Here is a 17,655-nt window from a genome sequence, read left to right as displayed (position 1 = left end):
CTTACTCGCTTTAGCTCCTGTATTCCATCTCTTCTTATTCAGGTAACCATTAAAACAAGTGTCCAAGTTCACTTAGATATCAAAATCCTTGAATGAAATGCAGTCCTTTCTTGCAGTGTCTAGTGTTTCATCATTTGTGTTAGTATCTATAAATCAGCTTTATCCACTCAGTCCATCTGTATATACCCCGCGTGATTTCAGCAGCTCAGAACATGGCCTTGAAAGTAACATTGTTCGCATATCAGAATTTTAAACTTTGACACATTCCAGTAAAAAATAAATGATTGACAAGAAAAACATTAGTCCTGGGCACCCAGTGTTGGGTGTTTTCATGTTTTTAAGTACCTTAAGTGGCAAGCAAAGTCCTGCACAGTGTCTAAATTGCACAAATATATCAGCAATGTTCCAGTGCCTCCTCTGCTTTCTAACCAGGTTTACAGCGGCAAAGGACTTGACAACATGAATCTGAGTAAACCATCACTGCTATTTCTTTTGCCTGCAGCAGGTTTGGGTTAAATACAACTGAAGGTCTTTATTCATGAAGGCATTTGTACTTTGTAATATTATCAACCATTAACACAAGAGATTGCATCGTTCCACAACCTGGTGTTAGCAAAATCATGAGGCATCACATTTCCTACAGCCTGACTAAGGGTGCTTTCACATTAGGGGCTCGGTCCTGGATCCAAGTACACTGGGGCCAAAGTCTGGTCCCATTTGTTCAGTGTGAATGCAAACGGGCCAGACCTGCTTGGAGAGGTGGCTCATTCCAGCTGGACTCTTAAAGTGAACACAACCACGCCCTAATATGACAGTCAACATAAAAACCAAACTTCTTTAAATGTCTCAGTAGTTTGTTCATTTTTACCTCAACACACAGATGAAATCATCAGAATCTAGTCAACAAATGGCCTGTTATGACTCCCCTCACTGCAAGTGTAGTCAGTGAATTGCAAAGGCAATAAAATTTCTGTCTTGTCAAACTTTGTATTTGTGCAGCATAGGCCCATTAAATCTTCTAAGATGCACAGTAGCTCAGTAAGTACAAAAAGCTTCTGAAAAAGGACTTAAAAAAAAAAAACATCCATGGTGGCAGGATGGACTCTCCTTCACAGCATAAAACAAACAAATGTCATGACCTGAGTGGTTGCAACAGTAGCTTTTACTTTCTTGTCCTTGGTGCATACTGCCACCTGCTGTTACAGACTGTACATTACAATGAAAATAGGCCTGGTGTGGATCTAGGAGAGTACAAGACTTGGACAAGACTGGGCCAACTGACTTGCAAAAATTGACTATAAAGAGAGCACTTAGTGAGTGGACCGTGGTGCAGGCGGAATATGTGGACATTTTAGGTGACATGTGAAGACAATAAAATTTCATATCACTCTTACCATGACCTAAAAGATCACTGGATTGATGTTATTTGTTGAAAAACTACAAAAAAGTACTGATTCATTGTTCAAATAGTTTCATAAAGTTTGATATTAAAGAACCCTGTCAGTCAAAATAACAGCACAGAGACTGTACTTTTAAAACAGTAAAAACCCTGTTAAAACTACTTTTTAGAATTTTTACCTCTGCCAAGGAGGTTATGTGATCGGCAGGGTTTGTTGGTTTGTTAGCAACATAACTCAAAAAGTTATGGGCAGATTTTTATGAAATGTCAGAAATGACAAAAGTAAGAACTGATTAGATTTTGGGAGTGATCTAGATCACCATCTGGATCCAGGAATTTTTTGAAGGATTCTGTACTATTGGGAGATAGGGCTAATGGCGGAGGTCTGCGCTCTCTAAATGCTCTTCTAGTTTCATAAGTCTCTATGTGTACACTTCTTCCTTCGCACTCAGTTTTACAATATCATATTATATCACAATTCTTTATGGCCAGATCATGAATACCACAATTTTTTCATTTCATTTTTGGGACAAATTTGCAAATTGACCAGAAAAAAAACCCACTTTTCTCTATGGAACTTTTCTGTGTTCAAAAGTCAAGTTTTTTCTTTTTCTTCTGCAGCAACCTGCTGGTCAATGCATTAAATATTGTAAAATGTGCCCTTTCAAAGTTTGCACCATCAGGTAAGGGGTTCTTGAACAATGTCGACTGTAACAGTTGAAACAACAGTGTCTTTGCTCCTCTGACTGTGATGTGAGTCTCTTCCCTGATCAAACCTCAGCAGACGGTTAGGGATGCTGCCTTTTGAGCTTATCAAAATAAAACTTCATTAACTTTGTCCAGACAAATGGTTTTTTTTGCACACTGATGGTTTAGAAAACCAGACACCACTTTATATATGACCGCTCACTGTGAATCACCGCTGCGTTTGGTAGCAGAAGGGAGGAAAGCTAGGGAGAAACATCTGCAAGTAAGAGCACAGATTCTACAATTAAACAGCTTTAAAGTTCATTTGTGCTTTAAACAAATAAAAATAGTTCTGTTTTGAACTGTACAACCGTCTATATCCTCATACTGAGAGGCGTCTATTATGTTGGAGTGGACATTAAAAAACTGATCCACTAGATTTCATCGTCTCTCCCTGAGCTACTTTGATGCTGCTCCATCCGTCCCGTAGACTAAAGAAAGAACAGTCCGTCCTGTAATGTATGCATCGTTAACATTTTTTCTGAAAACCCAATTAAGTTCTTTCAAATTATTGTTCTTCATTGTGTTCTGCTACTCTGGGTTGAATTGTTGGCTGCATTGGTCAACAGTGCCCCATAATTGGTGTCGGTAATGAAACTTTTGATCCATATCTGTAAGCCTTGAGAGAACGATGGAAAAACAGATGAAATGAACACAGAACATCACATGCATTTAAACTGGTAATCACCGGTTTACCATCCACCTCTATATTATTCTGATGAAAAAAACAAAAATGCATGCTGGTTATCGCATACATTTTAAAGAAAATAAAAATATGAACCGTATGACAACCATGGGAATTTTATCCTGGTTACCATTAAAACAGGTAAACATTTAATCTGTAGTGTATGCACACAAGTGGGTGTGGGCACAGAATGAGTCCTAATCTAAAAGTAAGCCAATAAAGGAGCGGGGAGGGGTAGCCATCGTGCCTAATGTGAAAGCACCCTTAAAATCCATTAAACAAAAAAGCCTACCAAAAGAAAAAAAAAAAAAAAAAAAAAAAGGACTTGAAATAAACATCCCCTGATATCAGAGACTAAGACTGCATGTGTCCGAGAGCCTCTGAGCAAACGTCCCTACTTTCCTTTTATATCGGCGTCAAGATAAATAGATAAATGGCGACTCTGACTAGAAGTCATCTGAACTTGGCTTATGTCGTCTTTATCTTTAAAACCAATGCTTGTCCTGTGAAGCAGGATGATGAAGATGATGTCGGGGCATTTGTCCGCTGTTGGTTTTGTCTCTAAGCATCGTGAGTGCTGTGTTGGAGAAATCCCTGAGGACTTCTACGGTTTCCCTCTGCAGCAGCAGAGACTCCTGGACAAACTCCTGCTGGCTCTCCACCAGCAGCTGCACGGACTGAGCTAGCACCTCCAGAGACTGAGACACCGACGCCAGGAGCATCCTGCTGGCCCGCTGCTGCTGGAGGCTCTGAGACGCCATTTGAGCTACGTGGTCCTGGGCTCGACGGGTGGACGCTCCGGCCGGGAGGGGGTCACATGAGCTGGGGGTGAGGGCCTGTTTAGACGGCTGTTGAGAGTTAGAATAGGAGGGAGTGGGAGTTGTGGTTGAAGCAGAAGAGGAGGAAGATACAGCAGTGGAGGAGGAGGAGGGTGTGGACTGATAGGTAGAGCCGTTAGGTGTAACAAATGTGGAGGAGGGGGGAGGAGGAAGAGGGGAGACAAATGAAGAGGAGGAAGTCATGCTTGAGCTCGTAGGAGGCTGTGGAAGAGGAGGAGGAGGTGCAGCAGAGGAGGAAGCTCCAACGGAATCAGACACTAACGGGGGAGCAGAGGAGGTGGAGGCCACTGACGAGGGAGAGGAGTGTCCAGGTGTTGCTTTGGAGGAGGTGTGGTTCTGAACGTGGTTGTTGTTGTTGTTTTGGGTGCTGTTTCGGGAGTAGGTGTGGACTGGTTTGATTCTCAGTTGAGTGTCAGACAGTGGGTCTTGATCCAGTGAAGAGGAGGAGGGTGGAGGGAGTGAGGAAGGATAGGAGGAGAGCATGGAGTCTTCATTGTCATCAAAGTCCACGGCTTGATCTGCTGGATTAAAGTCAGAGAAAAGATGTCAGTATATTTCAAGACTGGGTAAATAATCCCAAAATGTCCTGCAGCAATTTACTAATCATAGAAGGTGTCATATTTCTTCAACCTGAAATGTGTGAAAATACTGATTTAGCCATTTTTTTCATTATCAACGTCCTGGTCTTTACATCATACACATTCATGTGTTATTAGAATAGATGGTAAGAAATCCTTCTTTCCTTATTTTTGTTTGTTTTCTAATTAAAAATTAGGGAAAAATTCAATTCCAGCATTATTATCATTACATCATACTTTCAATATGAATCAAAATTGTTCAGCACTCAATGTTACATACATACATGTACACTCACTTTATTAGGTACACCTGTTCAATCGTTTGTTGACACAAATCAGCCAATCACATGGCAGCAACTCAATAAATTTACAAACTTGGATGTGGTCAAGACAACTCCCTGAGGTTAAACAGAGCATCACAATGGGGAAGAAAGGGGATTTGAGTGACTTAAAACATGGCATGGTTGTTGGTGCCAGATGGGCTTAGGAATGTGAATTGATAAGATTTTATAGACACGGATGCAATTATTGATTCCGCTAACCAATTTCATTCTTTATCGATTCCTATCAACATTACCTTCCTGTGAATTTTCTTCTTTGAAAAAGTAAACTATACAGGTTTTCACTGTTAACAAGTCATGTTTTACTGAGTCTCTTTCAGAGTATGACACCTTTAAGCCAGGCGTACACTGTGCGATTTCAAGCCGACTGTATGACGGTTGTGGCAGAATGTCATCTCACACTGTGCGACTTAATCATTTACGATGCACGACCATCACGCATGAGTTGTGTGCTCACATTGTAAGATCCGACAATCGTGCACAACCTGAGTGCTCAAACTGTGCAACTGAAATCGGGACGGACTGCGACAGAAACCCGCGGAGTTTCCTTTTTAAAAGACTCACACACTCAGGGTGTACTGTCTCCATTCATTTTCTCTCTCTCCCCCCTCTATCGCTACCTCTCTCTATCCCACACACACAAACATCATCACCTCAGGTCCTGTTTATTTACTTTATCATAACGGGGGTGCATCAGAAAGTCATTCCAGCTGTTGTCATGGTAGTTTAGGATGTTGTCTGACCGTTTACAAAGGAAAACAATCCCCCAAAGTTGTTTATTCTGCTTGCGTTTCTGCTCTGACTGTGAAGTGTCAGGAGTCGTATGACCAAAATATTAAACAAGCCAGAAATCCTCACGACCAGTCGGGAGCAGGTCGTGTGGTCGTACAACGGGCTGTGGTTGACCGTCGTATGCCCCTGTACACAGCAGGAGAAACGATGCCCGCCGTTAAAAACCTAAAAAATCCTGTAGTCTGGGCCGGCCTTTAAAGAAATCATTTGATTGCAGGGATTGCCTCAAAAGGTTGTGCAACAAAATATTAAGTTAGGTGTACCATCATTTGGTCCAGTTTCATTAGTTTGTTTTTTAAAATGATTTTGTTGAACTACAATTCAAAAGCAATGCCTTATTTTCAATAGTTAATTTTCCTTGAATTATTATTCATTTTTACTTGTTTCCCTTAATCAAGTGAATCATCATTTGAAAACTGACTTTTGTGTCTACTCAGGTTATCTTTGTCTAATATCAAAATCTGAAACAATTCAATGTTACAAATGTGCAAAAAAAAAAGAAAAAAAAAAGACATTTGGAAGGGGGCAAATATTTTTTTTACAGCACTGCAGAATCAAGAGGCTGCCATTTTACCATCTTTTTTTTTCTTGCTGTTTTCTGTGCAGTATTCCCCAATAAACTGCACTCAGAGAGCTTTAACTAAAAACTTTCCTGAATATTCCTAAAACCTTGGATATTCCTGGAAACTTGTTTTAAGTGTATAATAATAGACAACAGGTATTTTTGTTATCAAAAACTTGCCAGGAGTGAGAGCAATTTCAATTTTCAGATTTTCAGTCTGAAAATACTTTGTCTATAAGCTTTCTTACCTCCATCTTCTGCCAGGTCAAAGTCAAACTCAGGGGAGGACTGGAACTGATCACCTGCAGAAAAACCACAAAAGAAATCAGCAAAAGAAGTCACATCACTGCCCTCAGCTCAGCTGTAGATGGAAATTCAACAATGCAAATGATGCAAAATGGATCCATGATGACAGACAGCACAGAATGCACCCGTATGATTTACACCAGATACGCTTTAAAGGGCTAAAGTGTTTGCCCTTCTTAGCAGGAGATGGTCCTGACTATTCTGACTCTGATCAGGGACCATCCAATGAAAATGACAATCAGACAGTCATTAAAGAGATGGAGCAGCAGTCTCTGTCTCCTGAGTCTCTGGGTGCTTCACTAGCAGTTTAAATGTTTGTGGCTTACCCTTCCTCATGGTCTGTCACAGTAGTGGGAAAAAGAAGTATATTCATTTTCCCAAGTCACTTATTCCAGAAGTAATTTGGCCTAAGTCAGGTTGAAAACCGCTGAAGTCACAAAGGCCTGTTCATAAATTGGCCTATGTCTTTCAATTCTCTTATGTTACAAAACTGACTGACATCTGCTGTCATAACCTTTTTGTCTGTAATGGTTAAAACACATCCTATACTGGGTGCGCAGATGGTCGAGTGGTTTAAGATGCGCACTGTATACGCGGGCAGCCTGGGTTCAAATCCAGCCTGTGGCCCTTTGCCCCATGTCTCTCCCCACTCTCTTCCCTGTTTCCAAGTCTATCCACTGTCCTCCTCTATCTAATAAAGGCATGAAAAGGCCCAAAAATAAATCTTTAAAAAAAAATTAAAAATAAACAAACAAAAATCTATACTCTATATTTGATTCAGCTTTTTCTGCCTCCTGAAAAACTTGAAAATATGACTTAGGACATTATTTTAGGAAGGTGTCAAAATGAGGAATAAGTTTGAATCTTAGTTATTAACATAAAAATCTAGCCTTGAAAATCAGAATGAAAAAGAATTGTCATTAAATCAGGATTGTAATCCAGCCATAAAAAAATCTCGATGTGATATTTTTCCAATATTTCCCCCTGCCAGTCCCATGGGTAAAAAAAAAAAAAAAAAAAAAAAAAAAAATATATATATATATATATATATATAATAATAATAATCCAGTGCTGAAGTGGTGTTGAAACCAGCAGGATAGATGTTAATGAGCTTACTAACAGTTATAATATGTTCAAGGTCAGCTGGGAAATTTGAGAATAACAGCACTGGGTTTCAATTAGAGCTCTAAAAGGATCAAAATTTTAATCATGATCAGAATTACAGAAGTAAATTGCGATAAATCATAACCTTTTGATCTAATTTTAAAATTCCACTATTTTGCATTTGGGTGTACTTACCGCCAGCATCATCTTCTGGTGAGGACAGAGGAGACATGTCATAGGAGAATCTGTCAGGTACAGGCTGGGAAGTGTCTGTTATGCTGAGGTAGGAGTAAGAGGAATGGTTTGGAGGTGGGGTATTACTGAAGGTCTTTGGTAAATCCTCATCTTCACACAAGTCGAAATCACTGTCGCCATCTGAGAACCAACATTTGAACAAAACGGTTAGTAAACAGACAATGGGTAAGGGTCTGAACACTGGGCAAACCTGAATATATTTAAACAGAAAAACAAAGCATAATCCAAAGACAAAGCCTCCTCACTTCCTCTAGGACTCATCATCAGTATCTTGTGGACCATCTTCTCCACAGGGCCCATGTTCTTCTTTCTAAGGTGGGGGTTTCGGAGGGCTAGAAGACGTCGCTTTCCGTCACATTTAAGGTCAGCCCATTTCTTCATGATCTGACGTACCTGTGAAAAAGGTTAAACCTCTATATAAGATCCCTTTTTAAATCACAGCAGTCTGCTTCATTAATGCTTGTAAAAATCATGCAAGCATTCTTAGCAAAACAAAAAACAAAAAAACAAAATAAATTAATGTTTCTTAGTAGTTTGGTTTCTAAGGTCAAGTAAAGCTAAGAAAATGTGAAGCATGTTTTTTTCTGGATGCTTCAGGTGCTCTGGGACAGGTTAACTCAACAGTCCTACAACCAGAACCAAGGTGTTCCACATCAGCCAACTCTTTTGAAACAGATCTTTGAACATTTTTATGTGCTGCAGCATTCCCATCAGTTAATATTCTTTTAGCTTCTTCTAATTATTTAACTAAACCTAGCACTAAAAGTAAGGAATTTGTGTTTGGATTTCTTTTTTGTAAAAATGCTTCATGGCAATAAATCTTATACTGTTGGAAAGTCTGTTTATCTCCATTTTCAATGGAGCCACATTTATAAGGAAAATGCATTTGTGGGATAAGCAGCAGAGCTGAGTATTAAAAAAATTGGCCAAATCTTCTCTGCTAGTGTGGTTGTGTTGGTCACTCTGGCCCCAACAGCACGCCCAAGCTGATCCCACAAGTGTTCAGTGGGGTTGAGGTCAGGACTGCTGACGGGACATTCCATCCTCTCCACTCCCAAATTCTGGAGGTAGCCTCGGATAAACCCGCTCTGTGGAGGCGAGCATTGTCATCTTAGAGGATAGAGTTTCATCCCAGACTGTGGAGATATGGGATTGCCACTGGTGACAGAATCTCATCTTGATATCTCTGCATTGAGATTTCCTCCAATGATGACAAGCCCCTTCTTTCAGTGAGGGGGATGCCGACCCATGCTATCACACTGCCTCCACCAAAAGATGTTAATCTATTGGTGCAGCAATCAGCATAGCATTCTCTGCCTCTTCTACACACTCTGAACCTACGATCCAACTGCTGTAGGCAGAATCTGCACTCATCACTGAATGTAACATTCCTCCACATGTTCAGGTTCCAGAGCACGTGTTGCTGACCCCAGCAAAAATGGGCCTGATGGTGAAGGGCAGTCATGGCAGACAGTGACTGTGAGACTGGAGATCGTGGATCTGGGTGCAGGGTGTTCTGGATTGTCTTGACAGAGAGCCGTATCGTCCTGCAAACCTTGACTGCAAATCTGTAGAAGACAGCCTACAGTTCCAAAGTGCTGACAGGGTGAGGAAACGGTCTTCTTTGGGTGATGTCTTCTTGGGACGCCCACTTCCCAGTCTGTCTCTGACATCATCCCATATATGGGACTTGGCCTTCAGTTTGGAGATGGTACTAGGGCTCACTCCAAATAATGCTGCAACTTGGTTTCACTGAACACCAGCTTGCGCCTTATCCAGATCAGTCAAACATGGAACGCCATTTCTTCAGCTGACACCTACCTACCCCTGTAGCAGAGCCCATGTGTACAGGTGCTGGAGGTACCAGAAGCTCAAAACAAGGGTCAGTAACAACAGCAGAATACGGTTGAATCTCAATGAATTAGAATGACATCATAAAGTTGATTTATTTCAGTGATTCAATTCAAAGGGTAAACTCAAATTATATAGATTCATTGCACACAGATGGACATATTTAAAGTCTTTATTTCAGTATCTCAGAAAATTAGAATATTGTGAAAAAGTTCAATATTAGAGACTCATGGTGTAACACTCTAATCGGCTAATTAATTACAATCACCTGCAAAGGATCCCAGTGCCACAGACTGATCGCCTCTATGCCACGCTGCATTGCTGCAATAGTTCAAGTAGAATGAGCCCAGACCAAGTATTGAGTACTGTGTATGTTCATACTTTTCAGCAGTCCAATATTTTCTGTGTTAAAACTCCTTTTTTTATGAGTTATAAGTAATATTCTAATGTTCTGAGATACTTAATTTTTGGTATTTCATCATCTGCCATAATCATCAAAATTGAAAGAAATAAACACTTGAAATATATCAGACTGAGTGTAATGAACCTGCACCTGTTTGTGACTTAACCTTTTTGAATTGAATTACTGAAATAAACCAACTTGTTGTTATTGTAATTTATTAAGATGTGCTTGTAATGTGTTTGGCATTGGCAGAGAAGATTTGTCCAATTTTTCATGAACCAACCAACATACTCAGCTCTGCTGCTCAACCCACAAATGTATGTTCTTTACAAATGTGGCACCATTTAAAAGGGGAATACACAGGCTTTCCAATGCCATAAAACAGTGATCATCAACTGCAAGCCTGTTTAATAAAACCTTTAACCGACTTATCAAACAAGAAGCAACTCGTAGTTCTACAATTTGGCCTGTTAAACACATACTTAGTATTGTTATCTTCATTAAAGTTGCAGTCTTTTGTATCACTTTTACACATAAGGCTCTTTGAGACTAACCTGACATGCCAGATGGATTTGTTTTACACATCCATCTGCAAAACCTTCGATATACAGCAACTGGGAAAGGGCAAAGCCTTTGGGAAGAAGGAAAAAAAAAAAAAAAAAAAACTCTGAGGGTGACTGTATGAACTTTCTGTCTTTCACATCTTAACTGACCAATCAGAGCAACAAAACACGTGACATAGCCACTACCGAGTTGCGCATGTGCAGCTACCAAGAAATAAACTCCATACAGAACTGCATAACGCAAACCATGGCGACTGTAGACATGTCGGTACATGACTTTTGTCGTTCTTGAAAAGAAAACAACTCACTGCTGAGAAACTAAGAAATGTCATCAAATTCTGATAAAACTGGCGCTTTGGCAGCATCCATGCTAATGTCTTCCACCATAATTTCACCGGCCTCTTGTTGCTGCTTGCTTACGTCATGACCCCGCCGCGCCCAAAAAGTACTGCCCCTCATCGCTGATTGGTCCTGTCACTTTCTAACCGGGCCCAAACAGTTTAGATGGGAGCTTTGCAAGATGGATTCGCCAGTGAGAAACAAGGAAACGGGCGTATCCATCTGCTTTGCGAGGTTACTTTGAGACTGCAGTTTCCCTCAATGAGAATCTTCACTGATATGTGTCCTGCATGTGTTTTTGGTCGGTCACGACACAGCAAATTAGCACAAAACTCAGTAATAGACATTAAGAGTTCTCCAGAAATATGAACCAAAATTTCTCAATCGCCCCCTTGTGGCTGGCTGCAGTATAGTTGTTAGGGACAGATCTCACTGTTAAAGGCTTAAAGTTCCATTAATTTTTGAAGGCAATAATATTTTACAAGAGTATGTTAGTTAGAAAGAAATATTGATTTTATTCCAGTTTATCTTAATGTCTGGCCCCCCACAGAAAACACTGGCCCTTGTGAAAACTGACTTGATGACCCCTGCTACAACATTTATTGCCAAGACGTTTTGTTACAACAAGGAATAATCTACCAAACACTCATTTTCTTCCTTTTTGTGCCAAGTTTATTAATGCCAAACCAAATATAATCAGACTTCAAAACACAAGTGTGCCTACAGTAAAATAATGAATCAGAAAACAAAGTGATGACAAACCTCTCTGTGATTCTCTCCAAGATCGTTGATCTGATTGGTGATCTCAATCCATGTCTGTTTCTTGGTGTCGACTGACACTCCTCGGTTAAACTTCCCTAAAAGGAGGGATTTATGATGTTAAAATTCAGTGCAGGTTATGTTAAATAATCACAACAATGTCTCTATCTCATTATCTTGAGAAAACAAAGCTGGTTTTCCTGTGGCAACGAGTCCTCTTCTCAAGATCTCCAGGAAACAACCAAAATTCTCATGTCCTCATGGGAAATGTAGTAAATAAAAAGCCTGTCATCCATATTTCTATAATGAAGTGCTTTTTAAACATGTTTTTTCTCTTTGTTTAGTCTTAGGTTTGGTTCACTCTACGGTCCAGACTACAACATTTTTCAGCTGATACATTTGAGCGGTTTGAAATTTTGGTCACGATTTCCCACTGAGGACGTGATGGTGGGTCCTACCTTCCGGTTAAGTACCACTAGCTTAAAGAATAAAGTTTTAATAAAGTGACAAAATTCTGATTATTTTGACAACCTTAGTGTAGACAAGATCAGAAAACCTATAGTTAAAACTAAGCCTTCAGGACAATCGGCTTTGTACTCACTAAGAAGGATGTATCTGTTCCTCTTCACCGCATCCAGGAGAACTCTGACCTCGTGGAAGGAGAACCTGGGTTTGGATTTCAGTGGCACTCCTCTGCCTCCTCCCTGCCGAAGGTCGTCCTCTTCACGCCACTGGGCTGACATGGCTACAGCTATGCCTCAGCCACTTCTCTTCTTCCTCGTGATGTGGAGAAAGATTCAATAGAAAGGGAGGAAAGAAAATAAGAGGACAAAACTCGTGACGAAGAGCATCAGGGTGAGCTGCATGTTTGTATTAATGCAGACAGAAACATTAATCACACCGGTTTTACCTGGAATTCTTCCAGGCTTCCCTAGTTTATCATCGACATAAAGTTAGGGTGAGTTGATGTAAAATGCAGCAGGAAATGTTGGTGAAAATTCACCACAAGCAAGCGGGAAGGGTTGGTGACATTATCCTGACACTGGCACGACTGGAAGGAGCTTTGTGGAGGTAACAAAACTGCTTTATATTTTTTCTTTCGGTTTGCTCTACTCTGCCCTTTCTTGACACTTTAAAGGTATTATCATTATCATAGCCTCTGCCATTTCTGTAGATCAACACCAGTTACCAGGATTTATTTACATCAGAGAGGCAGCATAGTAACACTGCTTCAGGAATAAATGCTTTCACTGATGGGTCACACAATCTTAAAAAGTCAATCCTAATTTAAGCCAAGCATACACTTCATCTGACAGGAATTTTCAGTTGCACAACTAAAAAGTCAAGACGTCTTTCAGCCTGATTGTGCATCGCTTGTTGTGCAGTGTACAGGGGCCACAACAGACTTCCATGACCCAACCAGCTGCTACAGAACGGCCTTCCCTTCTAAAATTTCTCCCTTTGCAGGCCTTGTTTACACGACAAAGTTTTTGCTTTGTTCTCTGTTTTCATTTCCAAAAAGTTCCACGTTTACACGTCAATATTTTGAAAACAATCTCCGTCTACACAAGAACGCAGGAAACACAAAACACTGTGATAAGGTGATTTACTGCACTCTAAAACTGTCTCTACAAGAAGGACAGTGCTGCACATTCACGGTTTTTCATGTTTTTTGATAACGTGACATTTTTATCACACACAGGTGTGTGAGAATAATTCATCATTGAATCCTCCTCCATCGTACCTTTTTAATTTTATCTGCTTCTTGGAAGTTACAGCTGTCTTTTTTAACCTTAACAGGAAGCTTCAATCCTGTCTCCTCCATTAGCCGTGCACTGATGTGCAGCCAACAGAAGAGGAGACAGGAGGAGAGTCTACGGGCTGAAGTTTCCATATTAAAATTAAGAAAAAAGATAAAGCCTAAATCATTTCCAAGAAGCAGATATATAGGAAAATAGAAATATTCTGAAAAGCCTCCAGCTGCGCTCATGAGCAGCACCATGCTTTATGAGAAAATCCACAAGAAATTTGAGGCTGTCTGAGCTGAATTTGTCCATGAGAAGTTAATTATTCTAAGCGGATATCTATGCTATGAAAAGATTGATCTTGCAAAGCATTTTCTGTGCTAATTTGAGCCGTGGAATTTCTTTGCCTGGCTACGATGATGATTACAGTGGTTATCTTGAAGTAAAGGGTAACTTAATGTTTCCCCTTCTAAACCCAGCTGTCTGTGACTTGACAAGATGAATCACAGTAAACTACTCAGACGGCTTGTGTCGAGTGACATGGCTCGGTTCAGAGAGCTGTGACACTCACGCTTGACAGCAGACTGCAGCCGTGGTGCGATGTGCGTTTTCAGAAACTGTCGTTTTCCCTGTTTATACAGAGACGGAGAAGGGGGCATTTTGAAAAACTTCCATTCTGGAGCCTGTTTCCAAATTGTTCCGTTTCCAGGTACCAAAACGCTATTCTCATGTAAACAATTTCACCTGAAAATGTTGTTGTGTAAACAGGGCCTCAAAGAGCCTCTCTCCTCAGAAAGTAAGATTGTAATCAGTGAGCATGCTGTGAGAGATCACCTTAAATGTTAAAACATCAGGAAGGCCCCTAGTCCTGACCAGATTTGTGGTCACATGCTCAGATTTTGTGCAGACCAGCTTAGCGGTTTCCTCCACCAAATCTTTCAGTTGTCACTGGATTCTAATGTCATTCTATCTCTGTCTGGAAATCTTCTACAGTAGTACTGGTCCCCAAGATTTCTAATTCCAAACAACTAAATAACTTCAGACCAGCAGCCCTGACATCATTAATAAGAAAACTCTTGAAAGAATACTGATAATCGTGTGCTTTTAACTGTGGAGGGTAAACTTGATCCACTCCAATTTGCTTACCAGACAGGGAGAGGTGTGGAGGATGCAAACTTTTTATCTTAAACAACCTTTAAAAAACACTTGGAAAAGCCACATGCTTGTGCACGACTGTTTCCTGATTTTTCATCAGCTTCTAACACCACACTGCCTCACTTTTTAACAGAGCAAATGATCACTGACTTTAACCTGACTGATCAGTTAGTTATGTGGCTTATTAATTTTCTGACAGAACTCACAGTTTCTGTAAACGGTCATTTCTCAGACTGCCCCCAAAGCCCTAGGCTTTTGAAGGGTGAAAAAAAAAAAAAACATTGAGAAACACAGTCATTAGTTACCTGTTTTTGTTATATATGTTATACATACATATACAAATATGCCCATGTATGTATGTTTTGATACATACATAATGATTAATCACTTAATTGATCGTTAACATTATAGATGCTCGAGTTGGCAGGTTTCTTCCAAATGCCCATCCCTAGTCCAGACCAGAATCCTGCAGAAGATCTGCAGATGACCTACAGAGGACTGTGCACAGGAAGTATTCTATTTATCTGTCAGATTCCGTGCACTTGTGCAGTGTAGAAATATCAGTTGTAAATATGGGCAGAAATGTTCATAGCGGTCAACACAGCGGCCTCTTTTGAAACTGATATTTGCTGAAACTGATATCATATAAATAATATTGTGTCTCACCATTTAAACTCCCAGTAGTGCTCTTTGGAAATAAAAACATAAATTAGATTTTTTAACTCTCTTTGCAAGCAGCAGAGCATCCAAAAAAACAGCATTTTAACATTTTCATCATGTGCTTTCAAGTGAACTTCCTCTGATGCCATCTTAGTGTCACATCTGACTGTCTGTAAATCAAAACACGATTAAAATCTGTTCATTCCTCTGCATTCACATTACTGGAAACTCCTTTGGTGTATACTCTGACTTTATATGCTTTAACCTTACTGGACTGACTCTTTGTTGTTTATACAGCCTTTTAATCATTAATCAGTCACATTAACAGCAGTTATCATTACTGGTCATGTTTGTTGGTGTTTGTACACCTCTGTGTTATATTTATAATTGTTTGCCTTTATATCCAATGCCTCTAAATGAATGAATAAAAGATCTGCATTGAATTGAATGGTACAGCTCGTATTTAATAAAAATGTTTCCAAAAAGCTTGGCATTACATGTTGCCACACGTGTTCAACAGGAACATTTTGTTTTTCTTGAGCTTGTGTCCAACACTGGCCCCTTCTGGTTGGAATTTAAAATGAGAAATGCATTTGTGAAGACTGCACCACAGGAAGGAATACTTTTCTTCTTTAACCAGGGTTAGATGATTACCTAACTCAATTCGACTATTTGTTCTATTTTTTAAAGCCCAGGCTAAAGTCAAAAGATGCAGCCCTGAAAACGGATAAAACAATAACATCCAGTTATGTCAGCTGGTAGAAAAATATCATCTACAGTCAAATATTTAAATAAATGCATTACTTTCTCAAATGTAAGGGACTGTTTTCCCCTTGTTTCATACAATATTATGTAGGATTTTTTACATTTTGATGCTAGTATAATTAACAATTGTTTCCACAAAGCCTGAAAGTAAAGTTCTAACCAGGAAAACCTCACTGAGATCAGGAATCTCTCTCTATGAGAGCGTCCTGGCCAAGACAGGCAGCAGCACATTTAACAAAGACCCAAACATAAACAACAGAGCAGCTACCAAAACAGAAAAATCGAATTCTAATTCCCAGAGCAGAAAATGATCAGTCAAAAACACCTTTAACATGACTTATCGTCCTCTAATGCCTTCAGTCTACTTTAAAAAGATTTAAAGAGACCAGATCCTCAAGACACATGGTCTGCTGCAGCAGATTCGTCCTACTTTTACACATTTCAAGAGAAGAGAGCAACAGTAAATGTTGTGATAGAGTCACAGAGTTCACATGAATATACACAAGAATGATGGAAGCAGATTAAGTATAGCCTTGTGAATAAGGATATCTCAATGATCTGTGGTCAATGAAGGCCATCCCACTCAATCATGCAGAGTACAATGAATTAAGGGCTTAAGATTTGTTATAGACCTTAGTGGTAAACAGTATCCAAAGATTTAAGGCATTGTGAAGCTACGTGCATCTATAAAACATCACCATAACCAATCAGAAGCAGAGAAGTGGAAGCAACAATTTTTTCTAACATCAAAAGAAAAACAAATACTATAGTGGACACAGGGAACACCTTGTTTTTCTTCAGCTTGTGCCCAACACTGCCCCCTTCAGGTTAGATGTCAAAATTAGAAATACATTTATTAAGGCTTGCACCAAAGTAAAGAACACTTATTTAATTCTTCTTTATCCTTGATTAGATATCTATCTGAATCCTTAAGTCTAAAGTCACCTGAAAATGAATCATACAATCAAACACAGTTAACTCAACAGGTAGGAAAACAGCTTTCCTTAATGGCAAATGTGATTTTTCCTTAAATTCTGCTTTTTCTTCTTACTAATCCTAAATAAAGTATTTTTTATGTAATCAAACGCATTTTGAGAAGTGAAGTTGTCAGCAGGTAAACTGCGCAATTCTTCAGAACTTCTCAATATAAAATTACAATGAGCCTTGCTGGTCATGTGACCCATCAGAGCCAATCAGCGTGTCTCTTCCTGTGTCTTTGTTGAGCTCGTGCCTGCCTCTCCTCCCGCTGCAGCAGTTCACACAGACCGCAGCCCACTGGTTCCGCCATCTCTGCCAGCGCCGCACCGCTGATACACCGCTACGTTTAAACGACTGCAGCAGTCTTACCGGGAATTTCTTCAAGGAAAGGTGGATTTAACACGAGCGCGAAGCGAGCGGTTACAACGCCACGTGATATACTCGACAGTTCTCTGCGCCCGGTGCAGCTACGTGACTAACGGTAGCCGACATGGAGGACGAACCGTCTGCTAGCATCGGCGTCGCGATTAAGGCAACGCTGCGTAACTAAAGTTGTTTGTTTACCGTTGATGTTTTCAGAGTTTGTCGTGTATCAACAGCTGGAGCGGTTTATAGAGTGAAAATGCTGAATATGTAGAAGAGGATTACCAGTAAAAATGGCGTTGTTCTCTCCCTCCTCTTCTTCCTCCGTGGTTCTCCCGAAAGTTCGGAGTGACGAGAAGAACACAACTGCGCAGACTCTGCAGCGCGAGAGAATTTTTTTCTCTCTCTTGCACGCGCAACATTTTCAGCCCTCAGCGCGCCCCCTTCTGTCCCAATTACACTGTGC

The 17,655-nt window shown here is 40.1% G+C and overlaps 1 protein-coding gene across 3 annotated transcripts; it reads right to left on the bottom strand.

Moving 5' to 3' along the window:
• Nucleotides 1-2,813: 2,813 nt before the first annotated feature.
• zgc:113149 (uncharacterized protein LOC541363 homolog) lies at nucleotides 2,814-17,578 on the bottom strand. 3 transcript variants are annotated; one of them, XM_041803508.1, is made up of 7 exons: nucleotides 17,475-17,578; nucleotides 12,125-12,296; nucleotides 11,527-11,621; nucleotides 7,854-8,001; nucleotides 7,549-7,728; nucleotides 6,192-6,245; nucleotides 2,814-4,191 (listed from the first exon to the last, which is right to left on the bottom strand). In XM_041803508.1, exons 2-7 carry the CDS (start codon nucleotides 12,264-12,266, stop codon nucleotides 3,317-3,319), a joined length of 1,494 nt encoding a protein of 497 aa, XP_041659442.1. In that variant the 5' UTR covers nucleotides 12,267-12,296; nucleotides 17,475-17,578; the 3' UTR covers nucleotides 2,814-3,316. The 3 variants fall into 3 exon arrangements, with proteins under 3 accessions (XP_041659442.1, XP_041659459.1, XP_041659451.1); XM_041803525.1 differs by having other exon boundaries at nucleotides 2,814-4,188; XM_041803517.1 differs by having other exon boundaries at nucleotides 12,125-12,300; nucleotides 17,475-17,570.
• Between the last annotated feature and the right edge of the window lie 77 nt (nucleotides 17,579-17,655).

This window comes from Cheilinus undulatus, linkage group 2, assembly GCF_018320785.1.
Source record: "Cheilinus undulatus linkage group 2, ASM1832078v1, whole genome shotgun sequence".
In the NCBI taxonomy this organism is placed as follows: Eukaryota; Metazoa; Chordata; class Actinopteri; order Labriformes; family Labridae; genus Cheilinus; species Cheilinus undulatus.
Note: the sequence above shows the minus strand (reverse complement) of the source record. Positions and strands in the feature narration are given on the sequence as shown.